Genomic DNA, 20,404 nt, shown 5'->3' on the forward strand with positions numbered 1-20,404 from the left:
TTCTGCCCAGCAACAGCAAGAGGAAAATATTCAAAAGGAAAAGGTGTCGTACCAGAAAAAAACAAAACAAAACAAAAAACCCCAAACAAAACAAAAACCCCACAAAAAATGTCACAGTGACTTGGGGCAAATATACTGCTGGAAACAATTTTATGTTTTTAATTACCTACTTTTCAATCTGAGAGGTTCCAAAATCACAGGAACAGGAAGGGACAAGACTTGAAAGGGCTTAAGGGCTTGACAAGACAACACAGCACTGCACATACTTTTCCACCCCAAAGTGCCAGGGTGTGGTTTGGAAACATGGAGCCAGGATAAACGATTATATGCTTTGCTAACTGAGTGACCTCATAGCAAAAGCATGCGGGGCAACTACTGACAAAAGACCTTTTTACTGTATATAGGTTGCTTTCTGAATCTAATTATGTAAGTATATGAGGTCTGAGCAACCAGACTGTTTAAACAGGTAAGAATTAACAAAGGCCTGTTGCATCGAGCATCTTTAAGGCCGAACCTTCTATTTAGAAGTAACAAAACTAAACGTGTACATTTTTACCGCCAATGAGCTGGAGCAGCTCTTTTCCAGTAGGATGGGCTCGCTCTCCAGATCCCAAGTGACACCTCTAAGTGCAGACCGACTCCCCAGCTTGTCCAGCATGTGGTCACACCACTATCTCCTGCCCCCCCGGCTGTCTGCGAGGGAGCCAGGCGGCAAGAGGCACCACTCCCAGTTTAGGAGTTCGATTTCAGACGCGAGAGTGAGGCCCAGGCACCGGGGACGCAGCATCTCCCCGCGGGGGAGTTTCTGATGAACCAGACTACTTCAGGGATGCTGACAGTCAGAAAAGAGCCCGACCCCTCGGCCCGCAGCAATGTCTAAACCGGGGCAGCCCAGGGGTGAGCAGCCCCCGCGCACGGATGCTGTGACCCGGCACACAGGGCTGCACCACCAGAAACCCTCACCCGGAGCACCCGCGGAACAGCCGAGGGCACGCGGCCTTCCCGCCCCTCCGCAGGCTCCCGCCGCCTCTCGCGAGGCAGCCGCCCCCCTCCCCCCCCCGCGCTCGCTCACGTCACCGGCGGAGCAGACGGGGACAACATGGCGGAGCGGCGGAGGCACAGGAAGCGGATCCAGGTAGCTGGCCCTCTCCCTACCAGCCTGCCCTGCCCTTGCCTCCCCCCCGGGCGGCAGCTCCCTCTCTCCGTCCTCAGGGAGGCCCGGCTGGGCTGCGCCGGGCGGCCCGGCCGCACCTCAAGGGGGCTTCCCTCCCTTTTCCACGGCCTCCCCGCCACGACGCCGTGCCGTTGTGAGGTGGTGGCGGCGGCGGGCGGTGGGGGAAGCACCATCGTCTCGCCCGCCGCCGAGGTAGCGGGATCCCGCAGGCGCCGGGAGCGCCGCACCAGAGCTCGGTAGAAGCCCGGGCTGGCAGCGGGAGACAGGCTTTCCTCAGAATTTTCCAGCAAATTCATAAATCCTCGTAAATACTGAGGGAAGCAGGGGCCCCTGCGGGGCGGAGGAGTGCCTGTAGGAGCGGTTTAGGGGTGCTGCAAGCATTGCTTTCCTGCCGCGGCTGGAGGCTGAGGGGCGGCCGGCACGGCAGGGAGCCCGTCCCGGCCTCACCCTTAGCGGCGGGCCTGCCCTCAGAGGGTCTGCGCCCTCGAAAGTACGTCGTCTTCTTCGAAGACCAGCGGGTGAAATGTCGAATGTTCCCTGTTTTTAATGGTCCTATTATACTTAGGATCTCACCCGTTACCAGTGTTGGACAGTAGCTTGATGTGATATAACAACACTCAGAATAGGCGAGCAGCCACCTTAGCCGAGAGCTGACCCATCATCTGTCTGTTCCAGCGATCATAAGGAAAAAGGCATGGGGCAGATGGTGTAAGTATCTTAAAAAAAAACGTGCCCAGCCAGGAAATTATTTGGTGAGGAAAACAGATTTGTTTTTAGAAAACATAAACAACCGCTTGTAAAAATAGACTTTATCAGTTTTGAGATCATGTTAAAATGTAGTGATAATTATGTGGTGTCACTTAAGGGCAAGATGAAGACATCTTAGTTATTTTCACTTACCTGGAAGTCTGGACTTCTTAGTATATTAACAGTGAGTTTTACAAAGTTTATTATGCATGTTTTGGACAGTTATAACATCAGGTACTATAATGGCTGTTACCATTATGTATTATTAACACTAAGCCTAAATAGTGTGTGTTTGGGATTTATTACTCTGCTGTTGAGTGGAGATAATCTTCACAAGAGAAATCATAAAGCCATTCAACAATGTACACTTCACGTGTCATATTTCTGCTTGGTTGCTCTCTCTCCTTTCTCATCCTTTCCCTTCCCACCCCACTTTCCCTTCCCCTGAGAAAGCAGAGATGTGCCTATACATCATAGTTTCTTTTTTCCCCTTTAATTCAAACTACGGGAGCCAGGGGAGGGGGAATGCAAAGGGTAATTAATCAAAATCTGGTTAAGCGAGGCTTATCAATCACAGATATTCAATGTATTACCATAAAACATTACAGAATTACTATCTTTTCATACTCATCATAGACTGTCCCTTACCAAGGACAAAACTAGCTCAATAAAGCATCCATCAAACCCAAATTAAATGTAATTAAATGTTTTGTACAATACACAAGGCAGTGGTCTTGCAGGCACTTAAGCACATACTTAATTTCCTGCCTGATGTCTGGGTGTTAGCACTTACGGTTTAGATTGTGGCCTGAATTTGAGATACAACTAGGCAGATAAATGTGTATTGCCTCTTAGTAGTTTCTCTGTGTGTGTAAGCAACAGTGGGAAGACAGAACAGTGAACAAAGAGTGTTGAATGCCCAAGTGGTGTTCTTAATTGGGCAATGAATAAAATAACATGTATTTTTCTTGGTAGTTGGTTTTGCTTGTTTTTTTCTTTTTTAAGCTTTTCGAACTTTATTGGCATAGTTACTGTATTATCATGTATATATCCAACCCTAACTGTTCTATGATTCTGTGTTTCAGGATAATGCTGCAAGTTTCTTGTTTTAAAATGGAGTGTGTGATTTGTAGTTGTTGCAAGTGCTTTGGAAGCGTACATTTATTTTAGGGTGATGTGTACCCCTTAATAAAGAGAATATTTATCATACTGTATGCAAGTCTGACATCTGAATTGTCATTAAGTACAGCTGCATTTGGCGAAAGGTTCTTAGGAGGAGATGGTGTGTTTAGCTGTGGAAGAGACTGATGTAATGGAGTTTGATACCAAATACTATCTGTATAGAACCTGGGTTATGAATAACTTTTATAGGATTTTATGTCTGCCATCAGGATTGGAATGATGTAGTTAGATCAGCTAGCTGCATGTGAGAGGAGACATGAAAAAAAGTCTCAGTAAAATAGTTCAAAGTTGCATCAAGCCTACTTTCTGTGTTCTCCATCGGAAGCGATAACAAGAAGGATTTGTTTTATAGATTGCATTTTCATAGAAAGACACATTGCTCAATCTGTATTACATAGCTTAGACTCTTTGCCTAGCCACAAGCTGAAAGTTATAGAAGTTGCAGAAATTGTAACTTAAAAAGTTTGAATAGAGACATTTCGAGGTAAAGTTTTCAAAATGTCATTCTGACAGTGATGATAATTAAACTGTAACTGACATGGAGATCACATCAGACATGCAATGGTGAGAAGAGACTGATCTGTAGAATGCAGCTTGCTCAAGCCAAGTGGGCTCCCACATTATTCAAATTTCTGAAATCAGAAGTGCTTGCTGTATACAAAGGGCTTATTAAAAGAAAAACAACATATGTTGTCTAGTGGCTAGTTTAATATTTTTTCTTTAGACAGATACATCTTAAAAGATGGGAGCTGTCTTTGAATGCTTGTTACTCCAGCAACCTGATCAAAGCTATTTCATTTCTTGGGGGAAAAAAACCACAATTCCATGTGTATCACAAAATACTCAAGCAAAAAATCTTCTGAGTTGCTTCCTCTGAGAAGCGTTCAGCTGGGCAACATGTGGCACTTGGTTGGCAAGGCCACAGTTTGACTGTTAAGTAGGCATTAAGCTTTAATTACATTGGCCGGATTCCATTGTGCACAGTTCTGCCCAGGTGAAGTTTTGTTTATCTTTGCGTTGCAGGTAATAGCACTTGATCAGCACCTTAGTGATGTGTCTAGAAATGTTAATGCATATAAAAACTGCTCTTCTGAATAGAGAAAACAGTTCTTAAGTAGTTCTTAGGTCAGTGTCTCACTGCAAATTGATGGCTGAGCTGCAGATTGATGGCTGAGGTGGCATCAATACTGCATGCATCCAATTAACAGCACATAACTTTCCTTGTTGACTTCTTTTTTCCTCTTCACTTGAATCACTGGATTAAAGCTTTGAGTCTCCTGATGAAGGACATCTACTAAATAGCATTGACTGTTGTAGCCTATGGTTCTGTCATGGTTTGGTCTCTGCGGGAAGGAAGATGAAACAGCTGCATTGCTGCTTCCTATGCTAGTTTTTTGTGAATGCCTATGGAAAGGATCTTCAGAAATGGCAATGCAGTGGTTGTCCAGTAATGCAGAGTTTAATCCACTTTGCCAATTTGTCTTTATTTTTTCATGCATTCTAGTAAAGCTGAGTGGGATGATAACAGAGGAGAATGGCTAAATAACTTCTTTGAAAGTGAGTGGTATTGGGTGATAAGGAGGAAGAAACAAAAATTTTGGGTGGAAAAATGCAGAAAAATAGGAATAAAAAGTAGCAGACCTGCTTGTCATTAAAACAAGAATCATTGGTTTTCAAAAATCTGAGTTACGTTTTGGGAGGTGGAAAGAGAAAAAGTCAAAACAACTGGCCTAGGGTTAGAAGGGGATGGAAGCTGGCATGTTTTGGCTTGAAAATACTGTACATAGCTCCTTTGACGTGTGTTTAAGCTCAGAAAAAATGGTGATTGCTGGAAAGAATAAATGAGAAAAACAAGTAGTTCTGTTTTATAGGATATGTATAGGACAAAAAAAAAATCTCTTAATTTTTTTTCTGTCAAGAAAATTAATGGCTTGTGGCTAGCACACAGCCATAGTAATCCAGAAGAACTGGTTTCTCTGCATGGTTCTGCAGCTGTTTCTTTAAGACACCTGGGACAATCCATGTACTGGTCATCAGTGCGGAAGTCAGACTCTGTTAATCACTGAAGAAAATACAGATGGAGTCCTAAGACCCTAATGCATAGAGTTTTTCACTCCCACCCAGTGATCTGTCGAGTCATGCTGATTTGTGAGCTTTTTCTCTGTTGCACCTTGATTTCTTTTAGGCAAAATATTTATGTTTCATCAGAAAGGCTGAGTACTTACTCCCCTGCCACAGACCGTCCTCTACGCTAAAGTCCTGAGAGTCAACAGGGAAAAGAAAAAAATAATCCTGTAATTCAGCCTAAGCTTTGATGTGTTCAGACCATCTTCAGAGGAGATAAGGCTAATGCCTCAGAAGTCATCTGTGAGGGATGGTGTTCTGAAAAATCAGAGTTCTAAGATGTAAGAGCAACAAAACAAACTAGATACTAATTTTATTGATTTTGATGACCTGTTTAAAACAGAGGAGCATAAATCCTTGTAGTGCATTTGTCTGCACATGAAATAACTTGTCTTGTTAGTAGTAGTCGTCATTTACTCTCTTCTGATTTTCCAGAAACCCTGTTTTCATTACAACGCTGTGGGAGGAGATCATCCTGGCTTGGGCTGAACCTGTCTCCTTGCAACTGTGATGCAGGGGCGGGGGGGTACGGGGGGAAGAGTGAAATTTTGAACCACAGGTATGCTCTGGCCTTTTGACATCCACATGTGTGATTCCAGGAGTAAGAGAACCTGAGTAAGTCATATTAAGGTAGAGAGGAGAGGGAGAAGACAGCTCATGGGCACACTAGTTTTAATAGCGCAGTTCAGATGTTTTTAACATATACAGGCAGCTTTGCTGCTGCAGTCCCAGCTTGCATTAACTGGGAACTACGTGAGTGTATTGAAGGAAGTTCTGAATGCACTGTGCTATACGTCGATTTGGCAGATCATAGTAAAAACTCAGTTTGATTCAAATTTTCCTTTCACTTCGGTGGGTCTGAAAGGTCCCTGGGCTTGAAAATCTCAGTGTCATTTTACGAGCTCATATAGGACAGAATTTTGATAGGAATGCTTGAGAATTTTCTTGAAAATTTGAAAATACCAGTGCATTCGTAGTAAGTAGGTAGGCTGAGCCCTGCTTTTTCTGCCTGCCTGTAGATGGAGTTCTTCTGTCTACATAAATAAGACATTTGGTTTGATTTTATTTTTAATGGCATTCTTCCAGAGTTTGTAAATTATCAGGGATCATAAATCTCCAAATTTTACATGCTCTCTAGTGACACATGCATTTTTCAATATACAAAATAAAGTAGATGCAAGGGTCTAAAATCTGGAGCCGAAGTATTTGGAAGCTTGACACTAGCCTATTTTTTATTACTGGAAAACAGAGTTTTAACAGAGAAGACATTTTACAACATTCCAGAAATATATTACCTGGGATGTCTCTTCTAGTTTTCCTATAAAAGCAAACTTTAAATACCAGGAAGTTTTCATAATGCTTTTTAAGGCCATGTGATCTGTTGTAAAGCGTTATAGTTTGTTGAGAACTACCCCTTGATTTATTTGTATAATGCTTTTCAAAATGTATCAGGAGACTTAGAAGTGTCTGTCTTTTGGCTAGTTTTACAACCGAATATAAAGATCAGTTGAGCTGCATCTTAAAAAAGTTGTGCATAGGATATTGAAGTTTTCAGTGCTTGTGTTGATTTCATGTTATGGTAAAATATAGTTTTCATTTCTGTCAGTTGTCTGTTGTAATATTTTAACAAAAACCTGGCTCTGCAAATTAAAGGGATGAAAATAGGATGAAAAAGGATTAAATTGCAGAGAAAACTTTCTCAGAATAAGCTCAATGTAACTGTGGCAGTCTTTCTCACAGGGCAGAACTTTTGTTTGAAATGTTATAAAAGTAGCCCACAGAAAAAGACAAAGCAACACATAGTAAGGAGCAATCAAAGTAAAAATATCCTGGTGCCAGCCACTGCCTATGTAGTACAGCACATGACCGAGCAGAATCATAAATATTTTAGGAAGAAGGGAAAAAAAAAAAGCCTAGCAGAGGAATTAACATTGATGTGAATATCTGTAGCGTCTCTGACTGTTTTACTGTCTGTGCTGTGAAGAACAACATTTTGCCCTGTGCATTGTTGTTCCAAGTTTAATTTCCTCGTAGGAAATACTAGAAAAGCATTATTTTGAAAATGAACTGCTGTGTGTAGTCATCAGTCTTCACTGTACCTTAGCATCATTTGCTGGATTTAATCCGTTTTAACTTCTTTTGTTGATATTAGGCCGCATCTGGTTTGGTACCAAACTTGGTAGCATCATTAGTGATGTACAGTTCCATGGAAGGGGACATCAGACCACAGTACATATATTATGAGCATACATGCAGTCAGCTAGTGAATAGTTTTCTATGAGATATGTAATGTTTTATACAGATTCTTAAAAATTAAAAAGGGATGGAACATGAAGGAGTTAATGTAATCCCTATGAGGATTATTAGAATCATCTGGCTTAATTTGAGCACAAACAAACCGGTGAGTGTGAGAGCGTATTTCTGTATAAAGAATTTAAACTTTAAAAAATACTCAGTAACCTCCACTCTCTGTGGAGTCTTTTGGATATCTTATGTCTGTATTACTCTTTAAAATTGTCCTCAGATAGGAAAAGCAACAATCTCCTCTAGGATCATTCATTAACCAGTTCATTTTGAAAGTTTGCTGTGCAAACTGTTGAAAATTAACAACTCTCACCAGCAAAGTTTTTATTCTGGTGTAACAACATCTATTTAACCTTGCATTGTCACTTACCATGCTTCCTGTGCTATTGCCATTAAGATCTTAAAGGCAGTGATGAAGGTTGTATATGTTTATTGACCTTTAAAAACATTGTGTCTTTAAATAGAAACTTCACATTCTGTGTATTCCTGTAAATCACCAATCTGTTTTGTGGCTTCTGTAATCTGTTTCTTTGGCCAGCACAAGAAGAATAGGTACAGAAAAGGTACTGCCAGTCTGAGAAGATGTCCTGGTGTCTCCCTGTTACTGATCTGCGAGTAGTGGGGGATTTGGAAAATTCAGCCTTACTGCTTCAAGGAATTCTTACAGAGAGGAAGTTTGCATGACTCAGTGCAATATGTGAAACACTTGTTTCAGATACGATTTTGTGAAGCAGGAACATTCCTTTCCTGCTTACAGATAACAGGTCTTAATTTTACGTAATTGAAGATGTCCGTCTCCATCCTGCCTTACACAATACTGAATTCTGCTACCTCTCTGCAAGTTGGTAAATGTGCAGAGGTGATGAATGTGTGCAGACTAATGGCTCCCTTTTCTTAAAATGCCTGTTTTGATGTTTGTGAACTTCATCCTGCTGTGCTTCATCATCTCTAGGTTGGCAGAATCTCCTCAATGGTACTCTGAAGTTCAAGTCATTTTGTGGTCATGCAGTGATACTGAAATTTTCTAGCCAAATCTTTCAGCTTCTTTTCAGCATGATTTTCTCCTCGTTCACCTGAAATTCAAACTGCTTTGTATTCTGTCAATATGCCTACGTTCCTGTCATTTCATATATTCTCATTCCTCCCTCTATTGTTTTCCTTTGTTCTCAGCTTCACAACTGTTTTCATCTAAGCTTGTATGCCTTAAACAGCTTTCCATGTGCCCAGTGCTTACCTCTTAGCTCATCTCTGATTTTTCTCTTTTTACAGAGCTGTTAAAGGAGTTCCTAGGTGTTGACTTCAAATCGCCTAACTTAAGAATTCCTGCATTTTTGCTCTGTGTAGATAGGAAGTTCTTGGGGGAAATGACCTATTTTTACATCTTTTACATTTTATTTATTATTTACATATTGTCATAAAACAATGAGGACTTTGCAATATTTGATTTTAGAGCCCAAATGAGTGTTTTTTTTTTCCCATGTGTTTAAAACTGTATTAATTTTGGACTTTTACCATTGTAGGAGGTCGGTGAGCCATTCAAAGAGGAGAAGGCTGTTGCTAAATACTTACGTTTCAACTGTCCAACAAAATCCACCAACATGATGGGCCACCGAGTTGATTATTTTATTGGTAGGGTTACTTTTAACCGGAGAATGGAAGTTTCTTCTAACTTTGTACTTGTACTTGGGGGGGGGTGGGGGTGGGTGTGTTTTCTTTTTATTATTAGTGCTTTATCTAATAAGTACTGCTCTTACAATTTGGTTTTGAAAAGTTACCTAGGCATTAGATAGCCATAAAATTAATCTTAACAGCCTGAAGTAAACACAATAAACTTTCCACTCTGTGATTTAAAGATGCATAGTTTTCATGAGTATTTTAGAATAGTGGCTAGCCATACCTTAAAGAGTGAGAGGATGTGGAACATCACCACAACTGACTGGTTGGTGTGGTTCAAGGAATGTAGACTAAATGTTAAAATGAATGTTGTTAATTTTAATGCATTTTTGATTCTGTTTTCCCCTCTAGCCTCAAAAGCTGTGGATTGCCTCCTGGATTCTAAATGGGCAAAGGCAAAGAAAGGGGAAGAGGCTTTATTTACAACCCGAGAGTCTGTAGTTGATTACTGCAACAGGTGTGGCCTAGTCTCATTAACTAAGTTTATTAATGAGTATGGTTGTCAAGCTATTAAGTTGTCGTAGCTGTTTAGGAACCAGTTGCACTTAGACTGTGCATTCTCAAACATGGGGTTGTTTGTAGAAATGATAATTGCAGTCTTATTACTGTGTTTGAAGGTGGAAACTATGTTGTTTCTTCATCTTTGTTCTTGAAACTCTCGCACGCTTTCATTATGCATGTGAGGCAAGATGAAAAAAAAATTTCCTAAATTTCCTAGTTTTTTAAGTTAGTAGGATCAGAGCTCTCAAATCTCATGTGGAGCTGGTCTGCAGTCACGGTAGAAGCTGGACCCTGAGGTTTAGATTATGCCTCTCAGATGGTCAGATGTCCCTTCAGCATACTCGCTGAAGTGTTTTCAGAGTTTTAAATATTAGCACAGTCTACTTCCTTTGCCTTTTGGAAGGGTTGGAGAACTATCTTAATACAAAAATAATCCATTCAGTGTAAAAGGCTGCTTAGGCTCTTACACATGTTGGAAACAAGTACCTTAACTCTCGTCATGACTATTGCTTGTTTTACCTGTTGTATTAAACAAAAGAACAAATAGCAGATCCTGCTCCTTCATCCTGTGTCAGTTGCATCAGTCAATTGCATGTTTAAAACAAGTTACCAATTGAGTTCATAACACTGTTCAAGTACATAAGGTCTCCTGGTACTCATATATACTGATCTAAGTTCAGTAAATTATCTTTTGAGGGGTTTTGCTCACAAATAAGCTACAGAAACAATGCTCTTTTCAGCAGATCTATAGAGGGTTAGCAAGTTGGGAATCCGCAAGCAATCTGAACTTCAGTAGTTACGGCAAGGTCTGTCCTGCTTCAGGACTGGACTGATTGCCGTGCTGGTACTATGGCTGTGTGCTCGGAGCAGTAGGTCTGCAGTCCCATCTTTTTATAATTCCATCAGAGGCAGGGGTAGCTCCCACACCTGAAAGAGCTGTCCTGCAGGCAAGACCTGTCCTGTGGGCTGCTCAGTACCTGAGCCCCTAAACTTCCAGTTACAAAGAAAACCAGTTTCTGCCAAACAAGTGATTTTTCTATTGCTAGAAAGAGAATCCATGTCAACAGTTGTCTGAAGGAAGGGTTTTTTACACACCTGAAACAACTCTGCCTGAGAGTCAGTATGCATATAAGTGTAATTGGTAGAATAACTTCTCTATCTTCAGCGAGTTCCTCGGTTTAACCAGCAGTATGGCATAAAGATTTGGTCTGCAGCAAGAGAAGAAAGAAAGCAAAGACAAATCAAGTTGATTTGTTGCTCCAAATGAGGATTTTTGGTGTAAATATGTATTTGGGTTTCACACCCCACTGCTTCCTCTCAGTGCAAAGAGCAGTATTCTGTATGGCTCTTCCTATTCTGAATTTGGCTATGATTCTTTCAACGATATTACTTGCTGGTGACAAGGTTAAGGTTGAGAATCTCAAATACTGTATTTCCTGGAGCCCGCTGGCCATATGTATACGTGCTCTAAGGTATATTTGTAGCTGGTGTGAATGGAATGCTTGCACATGTACCACAGTTTTATCAGGATGATTTTATTCATCATGCACCACTTGCCGAGGAACTTGATAAGCCATATGTGCACTTTCTTATTTGTGCTGTGAAATACACTGACATGAACCTGAACATAAATATTGGATGAAGTTGCATTAGTGGGAAAGATAATTAAATTGACCTGGTGGGTTTCACAGTCTTGCGTCTTGCAGATTCATTCATATCTATGCAAAATGCTGCCACAGAAAAGTAGGAGGTTTACCCAGTTTCGAGAAGTAAGAGGTGAGACCCAGGATAGTTAGATTTTGTGTAGTTAGTTCTAAATAGAGCAGATGATGGTGATCTCTGTCTTTCAGTCATGCTAGTCATGATTATAGTAGATACTCTAGAATGGTATCCGATTAACAGTTGAGAAAACATCATTATCACACAGCCATACTTAAATGTATCATTTAACTTTTTTCATTTTAAGACTCCTGAAAAAACAGTTCTTTCATCGAGCATTGAAAGTGATGAAAATGAAACCTGACAAGGATACAAAGAAAGAAAAGGAAAAAGGAAAGGCTGAGATTGGGAAAGAAGAGGAGAAAAAGAGCAAGAAGGAAAGTGTCAAAGATGACAAAAATAAGAAGGAGAAAGAAAAGAAGAAGGATGGTGAAAAAGAAGAGTGTAAGAAGGTAAGTACTGTCTGTCAGAGGAGAGAGACACCTGTGACAGGGAATATAGTAACTGGTGAGATTACATGGGCTTAAAATATAGTTGGTTGTTCTAAAATGTGACATACCTTTTTTTTTTTTTTTTGCCTGTTTTCGTCTCTAAAGTGCACTGGGTTTGTGATTTGTTTGGTTTTTACTTTAGGCTTGCTCTGATTTTGATCTGTATGAAAAAAGAGGCTTCAGCTATGCCTTGTTTACCTCATCATCTTCCAGTGTGGGCTGAGATAATAAAAACCTGCTCTTAGCTGCAGCAGGTAGTGATGCTTTCTGCGTTAGCACAGGATAACATGCAGGCATGGGACCAGACATCTGAAAGCAGTGCAGCTGCCCACCTGAAACAAAACCAAGTTTGCGGTGTTTGGCAATAAGAATGTTTGTAATGTTTGATACATGATGCTTGTAAATAGCTCTGTGCTAGGGTGCCAGGTTTGTGTGGGACAGCTCCATTACTAACCTGTGTAACACCTAGTTTTTACAGACTTCTGATTTATTTCCTTTGAAGTTCAGACTGTCTTTATTAAGTTTTCATGTGGTTTTTCATGTTTTCATTCCTAAATTAAATTAGAATTTAGAATTCCTAAATTAAAATGTTAGGAGTCTGCAGGAGAAACTTGAGAGGGGGATGTGGGTTTTTTCTTCTATATACAGTGGTGTGAATCCTGTGAGAGTAGGCTAGTGCTTAAAAGTGATTCCCATTCTCATTGAAATAAGGGCAAATTTAGCAACAGCTATAGTCAACATGTACAAAGGTCTGGACCTCAGAAGAAAGCTAGGTGGCTAATGAAAGAATTACAAACAAAACAGTCTCACTGGCAGTCTAAACACAGAAGCCGGTATAAGCTTATCTTAACTCTTGAGGTACTTTAAAATGATGCTGCTGCAAGTTATGAACCCCGGCAGTTGCCTGTCATCTGGAGAGTTATGTTAGTAAATCATTTTTAAACCAGTCATTATTTATTGAGCTGATATTTTAGTGGATTATATAAGATAATGAGTAGTAACTTGAACACCACCACAGGACAAAAATTAGAAAGTTAATTTTAAGCAAAGAAAATAAGCAAAAAGAAGGAACGGGAGACAGGGAGGAGGAAGCACAAGATCCAGAAAGAGACTGAGGAGATAAACCAGGCAGAAGCCAATTCTTAAAGGATGCCCTTGTGGTAAATACAGAACAAATAATTCTAATGAAGTTAGGGTTGAAGTGGTGTTCGTTGTTACTGATCTTTGTGCCGATTTCCTGTTAACTCTTTGGGGAGCTTCGCTATGCATTTGAAGGCATAATCCTGAAGTCGTAGTCTAGTCCTTAGACACTAATTTAAGAATAAGATTTCTCTTTCCTTACAATTTAACTTCAATTTTGTGCTTGTTTTCAGGATGAGACCCCAGGAACACCCAAGAAAAAGGAAACTAAAAGGAAATTTAAACTTGAGCCGCATGAAGACCAAGTTTTCTTGGATGGCAATGAGGTAGGATTTATGGGTACTTCCTCACTTTTAGTGTCAATGTACCATTGTCCAATAACAGGTTAGTTTACTGGATTTCTGCAAACTCTTTTTTGGCATGTAGAAAGAAAAATTAATGGCGATATGGTGGCTGATCTTGAAACACAGGTTTTTAGATAATTGCAAGGAGGTCAGAAGGAGATAACCAATAGCTTAAAAAAAATCACAAAGAAACTGTATTACTAGTAGTTTCTGTGTTGGTGGCCATGAGGTGCAGTGTTTGTCCTCCGGGTATAACGGGGTGCTGGAGCAGGCTGCACAGAGCAGTTTTACAGCCTCCATGCTCAGCAGCTTTCTGGAGTGGACCCAGTAAAACCCTGAGTAAGTTGGGCAGCCCTTGCCGTGGACCCTGATCTGAACAGCAGGCTGGGCTGGAGGGCCTCCTCAGGTCCCTTCCAACCCACATTATCCTGTGTCTGTTATCCTGCTGAAATATTTCTAAACAAGACACAGACCTTTTGAAACATGATGTGCAGTCACAGGTAGGGAAATAAAAACATTCTTGCCACCCACAGGCTGCCTGACTCTGATCTGGGCAGATGGGTGACACTTGGGCATTCCTTTGTTCTCATCCTGGCTTTACTGCTGAAACTCAGATCTTAAATGCTTCTGCATACTTTGCTTTCCCAGAAGACAGAGAACTTGATTCTTTAACAGCTCTGTAATGCAGGGAGTAATTCTTGTGTTTTTAATGTTTGGTATAAGCGGGAAGCCTTTACTTCAGCAGAACCACACTGTGTTTGTGTTGATGCTGTGTGCCACTGTCCTGGAATTTCCGTGCAGATTCTTGCATACGATGGTTATAAAACATACACAGCAGTGAACTCTAAATAAACACTTTGTGCTGAAAATGTATTTCCTCTATGTATCTTTAATTTGCTCTTCTCAGTCAGTTCTTTTACTGCCAGCCTTGTTCCATGTCATCCCACTGCATACCGAATCACACCTCCCTCTGATCCTCACTGTTGTCTTTTACATGGAGTAACTGTGATGGTGAGTGGCATTCAAAGTGAGGGCACAGCACTGCATTTGCAGTACAATGGTATTTACTCCTTGTCTTAACATCATTTACTTTTTTATTAATGACCTGACATTGTTGAAGAACTGCAACTCTCAAGAGGCTTTTTTTAAGTAGGAACTAATTTCGAGCCAATGCTTGTGTATGTACATTGAGCTGGTTTTTACCTTTTCTTCCTTATTTTGCACTTACAAACACTGAATATTATTACACACTGCCTTACTGCTGGTCACCACTCATGAGCTGCAGTTTGTTTGGACTCATGGAACAGCTGACTGGAAGAAGAGCTGCACTTACATATACTCAACTCTCACACCCTGTGAGAAGTAGAATATTAAATACATGTTGTGTCACTCTGAAAAACTGTATTTTTGCCTCTAAGGTGTCCTCCTGCTAGTTCATACTAATACACTGCTGTGGGGGTTGCTGGTTTCTAGTAATTAGCAGCTTCTCTTCATAATTCATAGCTGAGATTCAAATTGTTTGGTAGGAAAAAAAAAATTCCGGTTTTTCTAGTTCAGAAAATCCTGCACTTTAGCTAGAAGTTGGTGGTGTTTTTTAACAAGGGTGAGCAGATCTGATTCATACAGGTCCACAGTTCTAGCACAAACATTTTGTACCATGTTGCAACTGTAGACATGTAGCTAACAGTGCGTTGTAGAACAGCAGGTACAGTTATGCTTATCTGAGGCCATCAAATGGGACTTCAGCTGAATTGAACATTTCAGCTGGTTGCTTTGTTCCATACGTTCAGTCTGTTTTTTTTCCCCTCTTAGGGAAATCTCTTCAAAGGTAGAAGGAGTATGGCCAGCAGGTTGAGGGTGGTGATTCCGCCCTTCTACTGTGCTCTTACAAGACGCTGCTATGGCAGGGGGCTGGAACTACATAATCTTTAAGGTCCCTTCCAACCCAAACCATTATATGATTCTATTTTGTTTGCACAAAAGTTTTTCTTGACTTCATACTGAACAACATTAATGAATAAAGAAAGATAAAACCAAACCTTGCTTCAGTGATATGTCTGAATTTTTCATTTCCCTGTCAGGTTTTCTGTCTGATTGTTTTCCCGAGGATTTTGTCACCTGTAAGTTAAACAGGTACAACTTCTTTCATGAAGTAATTCTTTGAGAGATCCAGGCTGAGCTTTCCACTTACACAGTGTAGGAACTCCTTCCCTTCCTTCTTCCTCTCCAATGGGAAGCCTCCAGCATGGCCAGCACTCTGCCCAGCTGCAGTTTGCGTTGCCTTTGGCCTCCTGGCACAAGACTCATAACTAGCGCAGCTCAGGCAGTGCTGCGGGCACATAAGCATGTAGCCCCTTGGCTGTCTGTCTCCTTTTGCACCTCTTCTGCCGGAAGAAAAACCTGTTTCAAGTCCTGGTCAAAGTATAACCCTTCCTAGGTTACAGGGGCCCCTGCCCTGCTCCTCTGCTCTGACACAGTACTGACTTGCAGGGCCTCTGTTCAGCACCAAGTAGACAGCACGGCAGTAAGTGTTTGGGTGAGGCAACAAATGAAATAATTTATCAGAGCTTGTTTTCCAAGTGTAAACCAGATTATTTCTGTTGTAGGTGTATGTGTGGATCTATGACCCCGTTCACTTTAAAACATTTGCCATGGGACTTGTACTTGGTAAGTAAAAGCAGGCGTTGGTGAGGACATCATAAATGTAGGCATAGTATTCCAGGCCCATCTGTCCTTGGTGAAGTTTTTCTTTTCCCAGATAAAGTTTTGCTCTTCAGTCTCAGCATGATGTGATATTGAACCTATTACATGAATTTTGAAGGGCTGCAAATGTTGAAAAGTAAAAGCTGAAACATGCTTTAGCAGAGATACGCAGGCTGGTTATTTCCATTGCTGTAAGCTAACAAGTAAGTGATCCAATAGGCCATGCGGGTTATGTAAAAATGTGAAAAATATTAAAGGGATGATTTTAAGTTATGAGTGATACCTTTCTGATCCTAAAACTTGTATTTGTGTAGGATAAGCCAAATCACCTGGTTTGGTTTTGTTGGTTTTTTTGTGTAATCTAAATTAGTATTGATGTTAACTGCTGATGTTAAGCTCACTGATGACAGTGAGCTAACAGATCAGTGTCCTACTGGTCTAGCCCTCTGACTTGTTCTGCCAGCTTCCTCTGTGTGGAACAGCCACCTCTCCCGAGAACTCACATCATCCCTTGTGGGCTTTGACCCACAAGGGTCAAAGTGGGGCCAACACAACTTCAATCCAGCTCCCTGTGTCCCTTTCCTGCTGCACTGGTTATAGTCAGCTCCCTGCTCCCCTTTTTACTTGTGCCCACTCCTCAGAGGGGCTCCTTTTGCTCTATTGGCTAAGCAGAGTGACTCAGAGTTGCTGAATGCAACGTGTCTACCCAGTACAAAAAACAGTGAGTCTAGACAAGTTTTCAGCTATTCTCAGTACCTCATACTATGCTAAGCCAATACCTTGAAGAAATAGTAAGCCTAGTACCTTTGTACCCATACCATGAAAAAATAATTGTCCTTCTCATGCTTTTCTTAGTGATTGCTGTTATAGCTGCAACGCTGTTCCCCCTCTGGCCAGCGGAAATGCGTGTTGGTGTTTATTACCTCAGTGTAGGCGCAGGCTGTTTCGTCGCCAGTATTCTTCTTCTTGCCGTTGGTAAGTGTTGGTCATCCTCAGTGTCACCAGGTGAAGTTTGAAAGGTCAGAGACAAGGAAGACAGAGCCTACCTCTTGGACGTGGTCCGAACAGTCAGACCGATTCTTTGTTACGGATTTCCCTCCTGGCCACTGGGTGTCAGAGTTGTGCCACAGAAAGAAAGAAATCAAGCTTGTCACCTGGTTGTGTTTCCTGTAGAGTGGAGATCTGTGTACTGCCTCCCTTAAAAAAGAAAAAGAAAGGGGGGGGGGGGGCAAAACAAACCCAAGAGCTGTGCATAAAAACATATTCAGTGGTGGAAATGATGTAACCAGGATTTTAAGGCTTTCTTCAGCTTGTATCTCTGTAACTGCAGGGATTAAAAGCTAAATCATAGATAAGGTTTGTAATTAATAGGATGGGGGAGACACAATAAGAACAACTGATGCCACAGCGCTGTTGCAGAACAAGAGATTTCCTCCTAAGGTCACCCCTGTCCCTGGCTTGAGGTGGGCATCAGCCTGTAGTGTACATTTCTTACACCACAGGTGTGCATTGTGTGTCTTTTATTATAAACCCCAGCATTTCTGTTTTTTTTTATATACAGCTCGCTGCATCCTTTTCCTGATCATCTGGCTGATCACTGGAGGAAGGCATCACTTCTGGTTCCTGCCAAACCTTACAGCAGATGTGGGCTTCATTGACTCCTTCAGGCCTGTGTACACACATGAATACAAAGGACCAAAAGCAGACTTAAAGAAAGAGGAAAAATCAGAATCCAAAAAGCAGCAAAAATACGACAGTGAGGAGAAATCAGACAGTGAGAAGAAGGAAGAAGATGATGGGAAAACAGAAGGACCGAGGAACTCGGGAACAGACGGCTCTGGAGGAGAGCGGCATTCAGACACTGACAGTGACAGGCGTGAAGACGACAGGTCCCAGCACAGTAGTGGAAATGGAAACGACTTTGAAATGATCACAAAAGAAGAACTGGAACAGCAAACAGATGAGGGGGATTGTGAAGAGGAGGAAGAGACCGAAAGTAGGCCTTCACATGAAAAATCATAACTCACTGTGGTTTGGGGACTAAGTATGTGCAAATGGTTGGATTTTCTTTGTTGGCTGATCACCAAAACATAGACCATACAGTAGCGTCTTTGTTTGCTGAAATATACATGTTACCAAACAGTTTTATATCTAGTTTCTTCATTTTTTTTTAACCATTAACTTGATTATTTGGTACTATGTTAATCATTAATATCCATTTACAGAAGTTTTATCAATCTGACAAGTCTTCTATTGATTGATAGATTGCCCAGATTGTCCTCAAACATACTGAAGAACAGTTTTCTGGTACTTGCATAACTGGTCAATTAGTTTAGCTTCTCAAACTTGCTTTTGTAAAACAGGTGATAGTGGAATGACCAAATCTTCAATTATTCCTAATTATTTGATCTTTAGTTAGGTAAAGCCCATCTTAGCCTACAGCTTTCTTGTTATCCTTCTTGATTTTGTTTTCAAAAGATTGTGAAAACTTTCCTGAGAAAACTAGTTTTAGCAGAAGTATTTGGCTGAAAATGTAGAAGCTGGTAGTGCTGAATTCAGCTGCAGTGCTCTTTTTCTCCAGACTGCGTGCCAGCAACCGAGGAAATCCAAACTGGTTTTGTACATCTGGTTCACAGAAAGATGTCATCTCCAGCAGGTGAAGGAACTCTCCAGGTTTGGAAATCCTGGCTGTTTTCCTTCTCCTGCTCCATCATAATTAAAATTTAAATAAATGTATTCTGTACATAATTTACAAATAAAGCAAACCATTTACTTTAACTGCTACTTATTATTTAGAAATTTGATCCAGCATTCAGTTTGTATTATTAAAGCCATTTTGTGGTGTATCTATCGGAGAAATGCAAGTCACGAGGACCTCACAGAATATTTGTGTATGATTGGTAGCTGTTCCACAAAAGCTTTAGTTTTGTGCCAACATTCCATGTATTTGAGTATGAGTAAATTGATCTTTATTAAATGAAAGCAAACAACATAGCTGTATGTATGCCTTAATGTTAAACTTTCTCTATTCTGGAACTGGACTACTTTTAAAACTGAAGAAGCAGCAGAGTATTCCTCTGTTCAGAAGCACAGGTAACTCAAAGCTAATACAAAATGACCATTAATAATTTGTTTATAAATATTTTGGAGTAGTTTGTATGGTTTCTGTTGTGCGTCCCTTTCTGCTGGATGTTTGGAGGATGTATGTTCAGGTTAACTAAGCACTGAGAAAGCGAAGACTTGGCATGATTCATCCAGATGACTCCAAGATTGAGTATAGATTCGATTGCCTTCTGGAGCTGCTCAGAGAAGATGAGGGTAAGCTTGGCATTTTAATGACTAACTTGGAGAACTGTTTTTCCCCCTGTCCTAAATTCATTCCCTTTCTTTCCAGCATTGGCGTTTTTGATGAAGATACTAATTTTTTCAGATTATGCAAATATAAACATCATAATGGGTGCATTGATAATTCATGGATCTGGTGTATTTGCTTCTTAAATATTTACTCCATGAGGAAACAGATAAATTGGATCACTTTTTTATTAATATAGCAAAAAATTAAAGGACCCATTACCTTAATAGATTGACTCCTAGATACTTGTGTGGTATCACTGATTACAATAGGTAAGGAAGTATCTGACTTGGGTACATCTAATGGTGATGAAGCCGCTCCAGCAGCTGATCTGAGACACTCCTGATGCTTTGCTCAGACGAGGTCTCATTCTCTTTGTGCTTGCATGTCACACTTTCATGGCTGCTGCTGACAGCAGAGCTGCCTCTTCCAGCACAAGTACCTTGGGCCTGTTTGCTCTGTGAGTGCTGGTACCTCTGGCCTGAAGAGCGGGTGCTATGGCTTGTTTGGTAACTTGCTTTTCAGCAGGCAGGTGCAGAGTTACAGAACTTTGTGCTGAATGTTCATCGTGTTCAGTTCCTGCTGATGCTGATGGGAGCACAACCGAGGGTGGTCAGCCTTGCGCATAAGTGTCTTCCAGAGGCCATTTAGAGATTGGCACTGGGGGAGTGCTCCATACACTGAGCACGGCAGAACACATGCGCTGGCAGTGTCCAGCAGTGGCTCACAGCAGGCTCCACAGCCACTGCCTGTCTTTGAAGAAATATGGGATTTCAATCATTTCAAGTGCGTTTCCTCCTAAAAGTGAAGTAAAATCTTAAGGGCCTTGCTGAGGAAATAGGTTGAAATGGTTGAATAATAAATACGTCAGTAATGTCGCCATCTGCTTCCTGCTAAGTTGATGTGTGCGATATGCCAGCGCTACCTGCCTGTGGCCTGGGGAGTGGTA

General features: G+C 41.1%; 2 protein-coding genes across 4 annotated transcripts in view; one reads left to right on the forward strand and one right to left on the reverse strand.

The window, feature by feature from the left end:
• The window catches only part of LRRC31 (leucine rich repeat containing 31), a 49,513-nt gene extending 48,860 nt beyond the window's left edge, over positions 1-653 (reverse strand). The window contains 1 exon segment of the mRNA XM_062603435.1: positions 171-653. The gene's annotated coding sequence lies outside the window, so the exon portion shown is untranslated.
• A 360-nt stretch (positions 654-1,013) lies between these two features.
• SEC62 (SEC62 homolog, preprotein translocation factor) lies at positions 1,014-19,245 on the forward strand. 3 transcript variants are annotated; one of them, XM_062603294.1, is made up of 8 exons: positions 1,014-1,135; positions 9,052-9,160; positions 9,557-9,662; positions 11,673-11,877; positions 13,290-13,382; positions 16,007-16,067; positions 16,959-17,078; positions 17,665-19,245. In XM_062603294.1, the coding sequence occupies exons 1-8, from the start codon at positions 1,100-1,102 to the stop codon at positions 18,123-18,125; spliced, it is 1,191 nt and encodes a 396-aa protein (XP_062459278.1). In that variant the 5' UTR covers positions 1,014-1,099; the 3' UTR covers positions 18,126-19,245. The 3 variants fall into 3 exon arrangements, with proteins under 3 accessions (XP_062459278.1, XP_062459280.1, XP_062459279.1); XM_062603296.1 differs by lacking the exon at positions 17,665-19,245 and adding an exon at positions 17,172-17,403 and having other exon boundaries at positions 16,959-17,100; XM_062603295.1 differs by lacking the exon at positions 1,014-1,135 and adding an exon at positions 5,766-5,786.
• Positions 19,246-20,404: the final 1,159 nt, after the last annotated feature.

This window comes from Pezoporus occidentalis, unplaced genomic scaffold (genome assembly GCF_034315485.1).
Source record: "Pezoporus occidentalis ecotype Australia unplaced genomic scaffold, CSIRO_AGI_Poc_V1 ctg8, whole genome shotgun sequence".
Taxonomy (NCBI): Eukaryota; Metazoa; Chordata; class Aves; order Psittaciformes; family Psittacidae; genus Pezoporus; species Pezoporus occidentalis.

Excerpts from the sequence above, each read along its gene's own strand:
- SEC62 (XM_062603294.1), top strand. The coding sequence starts at position 1,100 with ATGGCGGAGCGGCGGAGGCACAGGAAGCGGATCCAG. Across the intron at positions 13,383-16,006 it reads TTTTCTTGGATGGCAATGAG|GTGTATGTGTGGATCTATGA; the intron begins GTAGGATTTATG and ends TTTCTGTTGTAG. Across the intron at positions 16,068-16,958 it reads TGCCATGGGACTTGTACTTG|TGATTGCTGTTATAGCTGCA; the intron begins GTAAGTAAAAGC and ends TGCTTTTCTTAG.